The sequence below is a fragment of the Crocodylus porosus genome, unplaced genomic scaffold, assembly GCF_001723895.1.
Source record: "Crocodylus porosus isolate Cpor-Errol unplaced genomic scaffold, CroPor_comp1, whole genome shotgun sequence".
In the NCBI taxonomy this organism is placed as follows: Eukaryota; Metazoa; Chordata; order Crocodylia; family Crocodylidae; genus Crocodylus; species Crocodylus porosus.
Window position 1 is genome coordinate 43,062,343 of NW_017728950.1, and position 16,271 is coordinate 43,078,613.

The 16,271-nt window shown below is 40.3% G+C and overlaps 1 protein-coding gene across 4 annotated transcripts in view; it reads right to left on the reverse strand.

The window, feature by feature from the left end:
• Positions 1 to 6,804: 6,804 nt before the first annotated feature.
• DMXL1 (Dmx like 1) overlaps positions 6,805 to 16,271 on the reverse strand; it is a 135,339-nt gene continuing 125,872 nt past the window's right edge. For all 4 annotated transcript variants that reach the window (XM_019554955.1, XM_019554953.1, XM_019554954.1 and 1 more), the window contains 3 exons: positions 15,101 to 15,153; positions 10,077 to 10,294; positions 6,805 to 9,655 (listed from right to left, as the gene is read on the reverse strand). In XM_019554955.1, the coding sequence (XP_019410500.1) occupies positions 9,431 to 9,655; positions 10,077 to 10,294; positions 15,101 to 15,153 (496 nt within the window). In that variant the 3' untranslated portion in view covers positions 6,805 to 9,430. The remainder of the gene's footprint in view (positions 9,656 to 10,076; positions 10,295 to 15,100; positions 15,154 to 16,271) is intronic.

Below are 16,271 nucleotides of genomic sequence, written 5' to 3' on the forward strand. Positions count from 1 at the left end.
CCTTCAAGAGTAAATTGGATGCTTATCTTGCTGGGATCCTATGACCCCAGCTGACTTCCTGCCCTTTGGGCAGGGGGCTGGACTTGATGATCTTCTGAGGTCCCTTCCAGCCCTAATGTCTATGAAATCTATGAAAGTGTTGCAGGTGATTGAGAAAACACGATTCAAGGGTAATAGAGCTAAGGTGCAGTTGCTAGTCAAGGAGGTGAAGTACCTAGAAGTCACGTTGGAACAGAATGGGAGAACTCCAGAGAGGCAGCAAGTAACGCTGATAGGCAAATTGCCAGCTCCAACAGACTTACCATGCCTGCAGGCATTGTTGGGAACATTAAATTTCTCATGGGACTTTATTTCCATGTTTGCTGGGAAAAGTCAAGCTCTAGTTAAGTTACTAAAAAAAGGGCAACAGTGGGAATGGGGCCCAGAGCAACAAGCAGCTTTAATTCAGTTAAAAAGGGATCTGGTACATGCTCCTGCACTGGCTTACCCAGATGAGACAAAACCCTTTGCCTTGCAGCTGGCAACTACCGAGAGAGCTATTGATGCTACCCTACTGCAGGGGAAAGGAAAAGATCAAAGACCAGTGGGTTATGCTTCAAGAACTCTTGCAGGACCTGAACAGAACTTTAATCCCTGTAAAAAGGAGTGTTTGGCATTAATTTGGGCATTGAGAAAGTGGGAATATATTGTAGAAGGGGTAAGAGTAATAGTCCAAACAGCCCATTCCCCTCTAAAGTATATTATATCTGAGAAAATTAAAAGAAGACATGTTTCAAGTCCCAGATTGGCTCAGTGGACTCTAGCTCTTATGAATTGTGATGTTGGTTTTGAATGACAGCAGACAATATCAACTGTAGCATATGGATTAGTAGTACAAGGGGAAGAGCATGAATGCCCTTTGCCAGAGTATCAAAGGCTAAAACGGACAGTTCAAACAGGCTTAACTTTAGAAAAGGTAGAATCAGAGAACTGGAGCATTTGGTTTGTGGATGGATAAAGTTACTACATAGAGGGAAAACCATACACTGGGTGTGCAGGAATTAGGGTGCAAGATGAGGAATTGTTTCAGCAACAAGTGACTCCTCATTCTGTACAAGCAGCAGAGGTGTAGGCTGTTAAGGCCATGTTGAGGTTGAGCCATTAGAACAAAATGTGGCTATTTTTACAGATTCAGATTGGACTTGTAGAGCACCAACTACATAGTTGCCCATCTGGGCAAAGAACCAGATATATATGGGAGAACAGGTGTATCAGCTTATTATTAGTACATCAGGAAAGACTGCAGTCCAGCATGTCAGAGGCCATCAGAAGACAAAGAGTAAGGAAAGATTCTGTAATAATCAGGCAGATGCACTGGCAAAAGCAGCAGCTAGAAAGGGAAAGCAATGCCAGCAGCTGGCAGTGCTTACTTGGTAAGCTCAAAGAAAATCAGATGGGGTGAGCCTAGGTGATTTAAAACAATTGCAGGAAAATGACAAAAACTTGAAAAGCTTTCTAGGCAGAAATAACGTGATACAACTGGAAGGTGTGATTTGGAGAACTGACCCAGCTACTCAGGCTAGACAGTGGGTAGTTCCACAAGAAGTCAGAGATGAGTTAATACAGTTTGTACATAAGAAAGGACACCTAGGGTGGAAAAAGACCATGGGGATAGTCTCTCAAACAGAATGGTGGCCCTCTGTAAGGCAAGATATTAAGCAATGGGTAAACAATTGTTTGCCCTGAGCTATGGTCAATGCTGATTCTAGTAAAAGAAAAGTACAGCTGAGGCATCAGAGAATTAACGGGCCTTGGTCAAGAACACAAGTGAATTACATCAGATCCCTGTCTACTACTAAGAATGGAAACAGGTATTGCTTAGTAGTAATAAATCGTTTTGCAAAATGGATTGAAGACATTCCAACTAGATGTAAGACTGCTAACATAATTGCAAAGCAATTGTTCAACATTGTTTTTTCATGCTGGGGAGTACCTAAAGCAGGGGTGGGCAAAATGCGGCACACGGGCCAGATGTGGCTTGCTAACCATTCTATCTGGCCCGCAGGGCCCCTAAAAAAATTAGAAAATTAATATTAATCTTCCCTGGGCTGCCTGTCATGCAGCCCTCTAAGGCTTGCCATAACTCAGTAAGTGGCCCTCCACCCAAAACAATTGCCCTTCCATGACCTAAAGAAATAGATTTGGACCAGGGACCTCATTTTGTTGCAGAAGTTATGAAAAAACTATGTTCCACACTAGGAATTAAACAGAGGTTTCATAGTGCTGGGGCACCCTCAGAGCTCAGGTCAAGTAGAAAGAACCAACAAAACATTAAAGGAATTGTTGGCTAAAATGGTAAAATTCGATGGAAAGGATTGGTATGAAAAGCTACCAGTATTTTTGATGGCACTTTGAGCAGCTCCAGCAGCTCATGGATTTGCATCCTTTTCTGTCATGACAGGCAGACAAATACAACTGCCACAGCAGTGGTGGATCAATACAGACTTACCTAATAACCTAGTCCCTCTAGTTGTAACAGAGCAATGGGTACAGGCTTTAATACAGCACATCAATGATATATATATGTCAGGCTGACCCAAAAATAAGGCCTAAATGTCAAAAAAATGGACAAGAGATTCAGGCCTAACAAAGATCTGACAGAATGGAACACAGTGACCAGGTAATGTACCGAAAATGGGAAGATAAAAGAGCACAGACTGGATGTTAAATGGAAAGTACCTGCACATGCAGTAGACAAGGCAAGTCCAACTGTTTACCGAATTGAATTACCAGGAAAAATGAGAGGAGATAGTCTTTGGAGAAAATGGTTTCACATATCAGTTAAAACCTTGTAAAGGAAAGTAATTTGTTTTTGCAGTAATATGCAAAAAAAAAAAAATTTATAGAAGACTTATAAAAGACATACCTCAAAAATTGCAGTACTGTGCATATTGCCACTCTCCATGTCAGCACCGTAAATATAAATAATATCTTACTGCAAGGAATTTCCCTCAAAAAGTTTATTTTCTTTTGCAGAAACCAGTGTAAAAATTTGATCCAATGGTGAAGGTGGTGAACAGACCCAGAGGCCCAGGTGTCGTGAGAGAGAAATCTCTGGTGACCCCGATCTCAACCATGGCTCAGCTGCTACAATTGTTTTGTCCGTTTCATTTTGTTTGGAATTTAGATACCACTATTAATGTTGTTAAAGTTGTTAACAATATACCTTGATTAACCAAAAATTTTATATTTCATTGTTTTCTGTCAATCAATGTTTTTGTAATGTTTCATCAGTTAGTGGTTATGATTTTATGGATTTTGTGCCCTGGTGGACTGTTCAGTCTATCCAAACTAAACCATGGCTATATCAGGGTACAACTCCAGCGCAGATGGGATTAGATTTCCCACTTTTGCAGCAAGTTGTGTCTCACCCTGATATACACACTGTACTCCAATCTATTAAAAAAATACAATAAAAAAAACCATTGTTGAAATCAAACGCAACAACAAAAAAGGACTGACGGTACTAGAAAAGGTCCAGAACGCTGGACAGCATTCTTGGTGGGAAACTTTGATTGGATGGAGTCCAACTGTTTTGGGACTTAATTTAATATTACGTCCTATTGTTATTTTTCTTTTTGTGCAAATTATATTGCCTGTGTTCATTTTGTGTTGGAAAATGAAACAGCTACATTTTAGACTAGAATGCCATCAAGATCAGCAGCTGCAAGGATTACATTATGACAAGCTCCTGTAATAAGCAGGATGTTAGGTAAGCCGGGGGTGAAATGATCACTCTCTGTGTGAAGAGCTCAGCTGACGGCTGCAACCCATACATGCCTTGAGCAGCAGGGGCGAGTTTCATTACCAGAGTAACTTCAGCACAGTGATGGCATAGGTGGGGACTGTTAGTGTAGCTTTTAATATTTTATGCTTTAAAGTTGCACCTGTTTATAGAGTAGTGAATTATAGTATTGTTTAAAGTTTTCACTTATTTCAACCTAAAGTTCTGTATAGACTCATTGTTATCTGAACTTTTCATTTTGCTGGTGTTTGCAGCATCAGCCTTTTGTTTCTTGCAAGCAGCTTATGGCCTTGAGTTTGCTCACGTTTCTTTCCTTGTTCTATCACTGGGAGAAGTTTTTCTAACATGACAGTAATAGTTTTATTACTAGCTCAAATTAATTGAACTGGGTACTAATCAGAAGGATGAAATGATTAGATATGTTAATGAAAGGTGATAAAGATGACCAATGGACAATGCTTAAAGGAAGACACTGGAAAAAGGCCAAATTAAGGCATGCTTGTGTGCTTGTAATAGGTCTGTTGAACAAAGGAATATGCTGACAGGATAAAATATGGACAATAGGCTGACTGCAAAGAGACCAATTTGAAAGCAAGGAGTCAAGTTAAAGAAAAGCATACAAGGGGAAGCAAGAAAGTATGTCATCATCATCATTTACATCATGAATCCAGCTTTCAACAGCTGTCTGGATCATCCCAGCCAATGACACACCCTTTGTTTTAAGAACGGAGTGGCCGTCTTTTATGTGAAGCAAAGTAACATCTGGGATTGGGTGAGGTCATTGTACTAAGGGTTTTTCTCTCTCTGAATATAGAAACTGCTAAAATAATACTTGTTATACTATTAAAATTAGACTCTGATTTTAGGACAATGAGTTGTTTGCATTTGTATTTCATGTTCTAGTTAAGGGTTAATTGTGCTTTAACCATCCCTAAGAACCATCTGCTAGTCAGTGGTGCAAACACCTGTTCAGGTTATTGGTTACTAAAAAATTATCCACCCACCAGTAATGTTGAAATGTTTGGCAAGCAATGGTGGAGGCTTTAGTTTTTCTCCCACGTGTAGAGGCACATTGCACTGTTATGATTCATTCATCTTTGAAAGAGGAATGAACTATGTACACATTTCCCATAGTAAGAAAACTATTTTTACTCAAGCAACAGGCTTTATAGGGAGAGTCAACTAGTATCTCAACTAAGGGAAAAGAGGTGTTACTATGCTCATCACTTCCCCCCATAGAAGACTGGCTCCAAGTTCCTAAAGTTAAACTTAAATTGATTTTTGTTACTTAAGTTGTAGCAAATCAGAGACACTTTTTGGCATGTCCAGTTCAGGGACGGACACTTTATTCATAACTGAAAATACGAGGGAAACAAACTTGATTTGGTTGCAAATGAAAAAACAATTACAGGGTTCTAATCTTGGTATGTAATAGGTTAAAGCAGGAGTGTCAAACTCATCTGGCCCTGCATTGTGCATACAGCACAGGTTGCAGGCCAGCTGTTACAGGTGGTGCATATCCCAGAGCAGCTGGGGCAGACACTGTGTGGATCCTGGAGTGGGCCCCATGTGTGGGGCTGGTCCAGCACATGCCATCTGGGTAAACTTGGACCCAGGGGCAGCACCAGGGACTGGGTGATGAGTTCCATAGGGCCAGATTCCGCCCACAGTCCATATCTTTAAAACCCTAGGTTAAAGAAAGTTAAGTTTACTGTTACACTTATCTATAGCTACATAAAACTTTTAAAAAATTTAGTCAAATTTTCTACTTAGTCACTGACAGTGAGAACCATTTTGTTGCATGTGGACACTGTTCAGCAAAACAGGGTCCTGGATGCATGATCAAAGCAACTGGGTACTATTGTAATACCCATAATAACCACAACATTTTGAAGGAAAATGAAATTGTATAAAAGTTTCCATCAAAAATATTTAACCGCTCCTAACACTGTTGCATAAGATGCAAAGAATGTTTACTACTACTTTTCTTTGGAAAAAAAATGATACTCACTGAATTGAACAGCTGTATTTGTATCCTCCTTCCCTCAAAAGACAAGGTAATAATGCTCTGAGAAGAACAGACATATATAATTGTGGGGGGTCTATGCTATAGTGTTACAGTGAGATTCCACATCACCAATTAAATTAATTTTATGTGCACATCTGCCAGCCCAACTAAATTAATGTGGGATTCCTTAGGTGTACCCAAAGACAGAATTTGATCTGCAGACAAGGGAAAAAAAAGACTGACTTGCATATTAGGTTGTCCTGATTATTATACTTTTTTTTTTTGTACAAAAGACACATTTGATACAGAAATTGAGATGAGCAAAGAACAAAAATCCCACAATACCACTTTTCAGAGAACCATTCTAAACTGTACAAACTTTATATAGGCATCATACACTGATACTTAAGGGAACAGCAGGTCATAATACCAACAAAAAACCCAACAGATCTGAGTACATTCTTCCCAACTGAGGACTATTCTTTTTTTTCAAGCAGTAGGCATATCCTTATAAAAGATATCTAAAACTGGATTTTAATTTTATTCTACAATTCAAAGTATCTTTCTGTCCTAACGTATTATCATTTCAGTTAACCTCTGAAGAGAATCTGTATCCATTCAGGTCAGATCTTTTACCAATAGAAATTTTCTACAATCCATCTTGGATACATGTGAGAACCTTTAATTTTTTTCAATGAAAATCTATTTATATTCTTTATCAAGGAATCAAAAGTAAACTATCACTGGTTATGTAAACCCACTTTTGTCACTTGCTCCTCAAATTATTTGTATTTGTAGAGTACAGAAAGGACACTCAAACTGGAACAAGATGGGCAACTACTACTTCAGTCATCCTGAGTTGATTCTTCCTATCAACCAATTTGGACAACATTCAGTTAATGTCACTATTTGCTTGGGTCTCAAAGCAGCAGGGAGAGAACAAACAGCAGAACATGGTTGTTAAAATGCAACAAAATGGTGTGGGAGTGGATCATCAAGGTTAACTGCAATATCTGGAATAACTACACATTTTATTGACTAGATTTTAAGTTCACAGTGTCCCTTTAAAAAGGCACAGGTACAAGAAAAAGATAACATACAAATATTTCATTACTACCACAAGAAAAGTAAGATTAGTAAAATTAACTCATCAAAACTGTCAAATATCAAGAAACCTTATACAACAGGAAACAACTGATAAATGAAGTAGCAGCAACAATGGTGTTCTAGAAGGTTGAGTCCGCATGATCATTTATTTTAAAGATTACGGATGGGTGATAAATACATCATGATTTTACATCATTTTAATATTAGCTTATGTTAACTATAAACACCACTTAATTATTCCCCGACATTGCTCTTCTGGTATAAGCACATAAATTTGCCAAGTAAATGTTTAAAGTGCAGTTCTACTTTCTACTTAGAAAATTGACTAGTATGACAGTGAGGTTTACATTTTGATGACATCCACATATCAAATCTGCTCAGTTTCCAAGTGAAATGAGGATTTTCCCCAACTATCAGTGTATTAAACCAAGCTGGGAATTGGAAAGTCAAGTTATATTATGGCTTGAACATCAATACGAGTTCTGCAAAATAAAGACAGGTTATGATCTTGCAAATACTGAAGTGCTTCTGTTGCATGATGGTAATTTTAGTGACTTCAATGGGTGCATAAATTAATGCATATAATTATAGAAATTATAGGATTTTAGCTAAATTTTGTTAGGGGTGAGCCCCTGAATTTTGTTACCTTACTAATGACAAGCAGTATTACAAACGCAGCCAATAAGCAGATACAATGCACACATTGAGCAGATCTGTTGTCAATAAAGCTGTGCCATTTTTAGACCGTGAGTTTTCTGGTCTTTTACTGTACTTGGTCTCAATCCAGGAACAGAACATTGATGAAGAAATTAAAAACATTATTATGGAAGTAGCTGTATTATTTTTTTTTGAAATGCTGTCACAGGTCTATCCATGGCAAAAATATTCACATTTTCTTATTGCACAAATTTGTAAGTTCAGGTCATGTGCATAAAAACCCTCGACTTAATGTTTGCACTGCAACTTGCTCAATACACATTTAAAATCATCGTAATTCAATTTACAAAATCTTGTTAAACAATTATACTCTGAAGATAAAAGTATCCTGAGAATATTACAAAGTTCATTTTGTAAGCCCTTCATTTCTATGCTTTATTTAAGCCCATAGGCCTCAATCTGAGAGTTTATTTTACATTAAATAGTTTTGTCATATTTATTTCACAAAATACCTTTTAGCAAAAACTTACACCGTTTGCATTCAAGTAACCAGAGTCAGCTTCATACCCAATTTATAAATCAAGCATTTATCAAGCTTTCTACATTTTTAAATAAATCACAAAAAGCATAACTCAAAATAGTCACAGAAATAGCTTTAGCTATTTTTAAAAGTTTTAAAAGGCTTTGTGCATTTAATATTTTGGTCAAACATTTATGCAATTTTACATTTGGCAAATAAAGCCTAGACACCCTCTTACTTCAATATATATATTCTTTATTGTTTTATGTCATATGTAAATCTAGAGTACATTTTATACAACTGAAGCAGTAAAGTATTTTGTTGCTTATTAAAAAAAATAAAATTAGGCAAAAAGTTAAGTGCTGGAAACAAATTCGGTATCTTTGGGTTAAAATAAAGTCACTGGAAAAAAATTAATTTTTTTAGTTGTTTTCTCTTTACAGGTGCTTAAATAAATACACTTTAAGAAAAAAATCTAAATTCCTTATTCTGATCAATACCTTCACATAGTTAGTTTGTTCAAGACGAAAGCTTCACACACATCATCTTTAAATATTTTTATTAGGAAGATATCCACATAATATTTACAATATTTTTGAAAGGGAGTGTTTCAGGGTTAAAAATAGACTTTTAAAAAGATAAGTCTGCCATCCTGATGGCAGTAATTCAAGATACAACATAGAAAAATTACAGAATATCCTTCAGTTTCTTCTACCCTAAGTCAAAGGAAAGATCAGGGCAAGAAGCCTGGATTCCAGGACTGGGAGTGCGATAGTGGCTCATCATATGAACACCTCTGTGTGGCTAGTCCCTGGTGTACCATGAGTATTTTCTTCCCAAACAGATTTGTTGAATTCCCAGTCAAAAAGGTGCAAATACTTACTCCAGTTGACTAGGAGTTAAAGTGAAAGTGAAATATCTAGAGAAGCTTTTATGGTTGCCACAATAAAGGGACATGTAATGTAAGGCTTCCCTTTGGACCTGGCTTCAGAGAAGACTGGTGTCATGTATGAGAAGACATTGTGCTTGAAGGCATTGAGCGGAGGTTATCACAAAAGGAAAAAAGTGAAACACTTCAGTAACATCTTCAGTATATTATAAATATATATGTATGTGTATATATATATAATTTTACAGAGTCATTTATAGTTTCTACTTTAGGCAATATAAATCAAAGTCTGAAGGAGCCTGTTAATCTTTAAGGCATCAGTGCATCAGGGACTAAAGCTTCAGAAAATAAATATTAACATAAAATCAATTTTTTGTGGCACCAGATATCATTGTACATTACATTTGTTGGCCACTTCCATGGAAAATATTTTCTGAAAAGTTATATACAGTATTGACAAAAACATTACAGCATTAGTTTCACATCATTTTTTAACACTTCATTAAATGGGCTAAATCGATCAGGCAAGATTCTCATCTTTACTGTCCCATCAGCTCCACAGGAGAATATGTGATTTGCTGGTCCAGTTTCAATTTGCATGACTCCTGTCCCAATGTTTCTGAAGATGGACTGTCGAGCATGCTCGTTGACAAATGTATGGAGAAGATTAAAGGTGGATAAACTCCATACCTGAAAAATGTTATAACGTTATTAATTTTGTTATGTTAGTAATGCTTAGGTACTCCAAACTTACTCATAATATTCATTTATTAATGAAAAACCAGACTACTTGGCTTGATTATTTTTTTTGTCGGACAGCAACAGTGTACCACCTCCTTTCCTTTTCAAATTATTTATATTAAAAGTAGTACTTCTTATTTGAATACGAAGACAACATTAAGGTAAAAATCAAGGTTGTCCAGTTAAGCACTAATGAGGTAATGCAAAAAGTTAAGGTTGAACAAAGGATGACAGAAGTTGAGACATAACAGATAAGCCACTTGGCTTGCCAAAGCAAAATTCTGGTTGAGTATTTGGCAAAATAATTTGAATTCATCCAAATATCTAGAATGGAATTATACTTCCCTCTACTAAGGTAAAATTAAATTACCTTTATGTTGCCCTCTGCAGATCCTGTAACAAAATATTCTTCTGTAGGATCCACCGCAATTGCTTTAATTGGAGAATCATGACTCTGGAAAAGCTGTCGTTGTTGCTTTTGTCGAAGATCAAGTACACAGGTAAATCCTTTTCTGCCGCCTGATAATAAAAGCTGATGTTTTGGAGCATATGCTAGTACAGTTGCCCCACTATCATGACACACAAAAGCTGAAATCCAGAACAAAAGGAAACTGTTAACCTTTTCTTCAGCTCTAATGGAGTAAAGCAGCAGCAGCAACAGAAATATATGCAGTGTCACAGAGGATCAAATCACTGGTCCTCTAATTCCTTATCCTATCTGTAATAGTGGCAAATACCATACATTTCCATGGAAGGTACAAAAAGCCCTAAAGAATTCAAGTAAGTAATAGCTTACCCACAGGGAAAGTTCTTCTAAATCCCTATAAATATGGGCTATTTTATATTCTGAGAAAAATCCTCATGCTCTCAAATCTTTTTAAGTTTTACCAAGATACTATGTATGTTTTCCACATAAAAGATATATTAACCATTACTCTAATTCTGCTAAGATCCTTGCCTCAATATTTTATGACAATGAGTTCTCTCTCTTATCCATGTTGCCTGTCAATTTTCACTTGAACATCCCTTTGGTTCTTCACTTGTGAGAACAAGTTTATTATATGGACTATAATAGAAGACAGATTTTAGTTGACATAATTAAGGCTCAGCATCTTTTGCACTGCTGAGTCTGAAGTCAGATGCTGTACATTACCTGAAACCTGACACATTTCTGATGGTACATGTTATTTGCAGTTCCCTAAATAATGAAATATTCTCTAAATATTGGAATCGGAAGCCATGCACATAATATATTAACCTGGAGTAGTGATTTTAGCAGTGGTCTTACCCTGGACCTCTAGCAAATAGGATTTTCATTTTTCTATAACAAACATGACTGATGATATAATATTAACACCAACACCAACTAAATAAACACACACAAATAAACAGAGTCCTTTTAAAGGCCATAGTTATTGTACTGGTACTGAGATGAACACATATATAAAACAACAAGAGAAGGAGATGGGCATCTTTCAGAATATTAAGTGTGGGATGAAGTATGTTTGCACACTTGGCAAATTTGATGTAGAAACAGATATGTAGGACCTTATAACACTATTTCTGTATCACTATATAGACTAACAATGTGCCTTAGAAAATTATCACAGTAAAAGACACCTGTGTGATGCCTCAGAATTAAAGCACTTATAAAGCCAAATGAATGTACAACAGCAACAGATATAGGAATCAGCAGCTTTATGAATTGTACCATCTGCGGCAATATGAACAATAACTTAAGCTAGCTAAAATGATTAACACCAACAAAAGATGGGATGTACTGGATTTGAATAGTTCATAGCTATCTTGCTGATAGCCAATGCTGAAACTAGTGCACCGTATCTTTACTGCTATAGGTATCCATCCTAGATCAGAACTAGCAGTGTATTTGTACATGTTGCAATGACACCTGCATTTGGTTGCGTAGCCAGACCCTAAGATGTAATCTTCCAGCACAGACCAGCCCTAGAGACTTGATCTAACAGCAAGGATCATGTACTCGGGTGTTTAGTTGGACACCCACAATAGCAAATATTTTAAAGTAACTGACAGTTATTTAAAATTAAAAGGATTCCACTGTCTTAGCTAAGCAGTTGGATTACTTAACCAACTGCTTTTTAATCAACTGCTTAAAAAGGAGGTAACCTTCTAGTAAGGGTACAATTAATCACATTCATTATGTTTAAGTTAATTAAGAGTAAAGCCACCAGATTCCCAAGTAAGGGTATAGACAAATGTAACAGATGCATTTTAACTGTTTTAAAGGGGGGAGGAGGAATTCCTGTTCAGTAGCCTGCATCAGCTATTATAATGTGACTATTACCCTGGCATGACCCTGGGGAATGGAAGTTCGCAAAAGTCACCCTAACTGTAACCCTAAGGCTTCTTGCAGACAAAAACACAAAACAAAACAAAAACAAAACAACGCCATCCCCTGCACTTTACTGGATGGAGCAGCACATTGCTTTGAGCCGACTCTGTGGCATCTATAATAGATTGGGTGCTTCAGTGGGCTTTTTGGCACTTTTGTCTAAAGCACAGTAAATCAGCTATTAGATAAAAGTGCCAAAAACCCCCCATTAAAGCTCCTGATCTATACAAATGTTGGGCGAGTCAGGTCAAAATAAGACGTTGCCTCTTCTGGGTGTGTGCTGAACTCAACGTGGGAGCGCACTGAGTTTAAAGCACCGTTTTATTTCGTTTCTTAACATCTGCAAGCAGCCTTAATGTAACAGGGTTAAAGTTGGAGTGTGGAGCATTTGTACTGCACTTGCATGGCTACAGTCATGCAGATATACTAGATGCACCATATCAATGTAGAGCTGTATCTTTCAACATCAATTGTTACATCTGTCTATACCCTAAGGCTAAGGACAGAAGATGCACATAAACCGGTTTAAGTGATCAGAAACCAATTTAAACCTGTAACAGAACAAAAGTTCAGTGCACAGAAACCAGTTTTAAAATGACCAAACAAGTTTAGGATAAACCTGGTCGAATTTAATATCCAACTTAACTGATTTGGCACAAACCGGTTTATGGAACTTCTGTCCCAGACCCCCTCCTGGTTTAAGTTAAACCAGAGTCCTCCAGCATCCCGGCATGCTCTGCAGCCCTGGACTGGGCTGTGCTCTCTGCTCCAGAAAGCAGGGCTGGACCCCACCCCCCCACTCTCTAGCCCAAGCAGAGGCAGGGATGTAGCCAGACATGTCCCCAATTAAGGCAAATTGGGCAAGGAGGGAGTTAATTTTTCCCACCTTCCCCTTCCCCCCCCACACAGCTGGGGTCTGACTGTCTGCGGGCAAGTGGTGGAGGCAGGGGGGATGGATAGTCTCCAAGGGCAGAAGGGATGGAGGGAGGAATTACACCCCATCCTGCTCCCTTCGCCTTATCAGGGCCATGCTGGGATGGCGTCTGGCCAAACCCCTAGTGCTAGAGCAGCAAGGGGATGGGGAGGGGCAGCAGCCTGTCAAGGTGCCCAGGAGGGAGAAGTTTATCTTCCACCTCCCTCCCTCATCTCACTGGCAGGGACTTCAGCCATTCCAACAAGGCTCCATTAAGGCTAAGGGGAAAGTGAAGGGGTTAATTCCCCGCCCCCCACCACCACTGGGGGAGCAGACTCCCTCATCCCCCATCACCTGCCACTGCGGGTGGGGAGGGGGGTTCTGTGTGGTGCTGGAGGAGGACTCTTCCCCTTCCTCTTCCTCCCGCTCTGCCCCAGGCTGCTGTAAGATGGCGAGGGAGCCTCTGTGTGGTGGTGTTGCCCAGCCTGGCTGCGGCTGCCACTGAGCCACAGCCACTGGGGATGGCCCTGCCCCTGCAGCCCAGGCCGGCCCCACTCAGCCCGGGCCGAGGCAGCCACACAGTGGAGCTGGCTTGAGCCACAGAGGTGGGGTCCTCCTCAGTGGGCTGCAGCTCAGTGACAAGGAAGCTAAGCCCTGTCAGTGAGAGCAGCCTGGCTCAGTACACACGGGCAGTGGATGGCTGGGTGGCATGCAACCCAGGCCAGCTCGGAGGTGCCAGCAGGCTCGGAGCCCAGCAGCTACCTGCCACAGGGGCTTGCTGTGGACCCATGAGCCTCTGCGGCATCTCTGAGCCGGCCCAGGTAGCCCACTGCCTGGCCAGCCACCACCCATGCAAACCAGGCCAGGCTGCTCTCACTGAGAGGGCTCAACTTCCCCATTACTGAACTGTAGCCGCTGGGGAGGGCCCTGTCCCTGTGAGCCTGCCCAGCCATGCAGTTGCCTTGGATGGGGCTGAGCAGGGCTGGCCCAGGCTGCACAGGCACAGGCATCCTCAGTGGCTGCAGCTCAGTGACAGCTACTCCCCTGCACTCAGGCTGGGCTGGGCCAGGCAGCACATCATAGAGCCTCCCTCCCCACCCTGCAGTGGGGGGTGGGGGACAGACAAGGGTGAAAAGTCCCCCTCTGGGGCCAGGAAGCACTGCACAGAACACCCCCCGCCCCACCCTGTGGCAGTGGGGGAGAGGGAGGAGAAATGGGGGGGGGAAGTGGGGAGAAAGAGTTCTCCTCTGGGGTTGTGCAGTGGAGCTGTGTGCTTGGATTGCTCCCCGCGGTCAGGGAGCTGCTGTGGCAGGCACAGCTCTCCCCATCCTCATCCTCCTCCCCCTGCTGCCTTGGAGGTCTGGCCATGCCCCCATCTGGCCAACCCTGCAGGCCAAGGTAGGGATTTAAACCCCTCCTAAGTCATACTCAGGCCTGCCAGGGCCCTGGCCATGGCCTCCTCCCCACCCTGCCAGCTCAGCTTCCCTGTGGAAGAGAAGGAAGGGCTGCTTTAGCACCTCTGGGGTTCTGGCCTGAGCCACTGCAGGCATGTAGCTGCATTTCTAGATTGAAAAGGGAATGGCTATCCACTTGCAAATCAGTTCAATCCCTGCAGATTAGACTAACCTGCAAAGATTGAATCAATTTAAGGTCAGGCTTTTTGAATGTCTGTCCCTAGCCCAAGTGTGGCATAACATGCAGCCTTTACTTCAGTAGCTATATTATACACGTAAGTAGGGAGGTGCTCAATCTATTTTAAAATAAAAGAAGGGTACTGTAGATGGATACTCTCCACTGGCGAGTTGTAATGTAAATTGTACCTGCAGAGGGGCAGATCCTCAAACAATGTAAATTGAAATAGCTCTACTGAAGTCAATGAAGCTATTATTTACATCAGCTAAACATCTAATCCAATTTTTAAAATAAATAAATTTCCAAGGTAGTATGGAGAAAGGCTAAGGTAAAAGACACTTTACAAATACATTTATAACTGATGCCATCCATGTGATTTGTTCAACTTATAAGAAAAACAATTCAGAAACATCTTAAAATTTTTAAATTATCCTTTCTTACTGTAACTGATCAATTTTGTTAGAGTGTTTTTGCTTACCGTGCACTAAACTATTTGCAGGACCAACCAACGTATCCCACAAACATGTATTTCTGTAAAAGGGGTAAAAGAGAAAGTATTACTTCACTCGACTCAAAAGTCAGAGAGAATTATTTATTTTTATACACTTGAGGTTGCTCAGCTTATATGCATTTAATTCTACTTAAATTCAGTATAAAACAGAAAAGATAATGTTAAGGTTGATAAAGCCCACATTACTCTTACGAAGCCATTCTCGCATCTGTTTAACGTGCCTAATGTAAAGAATTACATGCGTAAGGGTGAAAGGGAAGATTCCAAGTAAATAATCACTCATTTGGCACTTCATGCATAGATATTCATTAAAAATATAAACATACACAACATACATACACAGTTCAAATACATGAACATTGCACTGCATCTTTGTTCTTGTGCATGATTCATGGTAACTAACTGCATGCCTCTGCTGGGCTTGTTTCAAACCTTGTTTCAACATTTGGGAGGGTACAGCCATGGACACAAAAGATTTTAATCTTACAAAAAATGATTTATACTGGGGAGAAGAAGGGACGTAGGCAGGGTTTCACTCTGCTACTATCATATCCCCAGCTGGTAATGAGAGAAAGTTAGAGGTTTTAGTCTGAAGTCAGGCAAGAGGCAGTGCAGGGTGGCACCTTACAAACTAATTGGTTTAACATGGCTCGTATGAAGCTTAACTGATTGGCAGGGATCCTCGTTTTCCGTGATAAAAAAAAAAAATCACAAATTCTCTGATGAAAACTGCAAAATTGCAAACTGTGATAAAAATCCCAAAATCTGTGGTTAAAATTAAATGCCCCACACAACCCTGTTGGTGTCCTTCACTTCCCCTGCCTCACTACAGTTCCCCAGCCCTTGCCTCCCACCCACAGCCCCTGCCCCAAGCGTTTGCAGCCAGCTGGGCACTCCAGCTGGGAGGGCAGTAGGTGGGGTTGCAGCTTCTCCACTCCTGGCTGGAATGCCCTGTCAGCTGCAAACCCTCACTCCTGGCCAGAGTGCCCAATTTGGATGGGGTTGAAGAAGAGTGTGTGTGTGTGCGCGCGTGTGTGTGTGTGTGGGGGGGGGGGGCAGGAAACGGGTTTGCAGCTAGCTGGGCACTCTGGTTAGGAGTGGGGAGGCTGCAAACCCCACCCTTCCTCCTCCCAGCTGA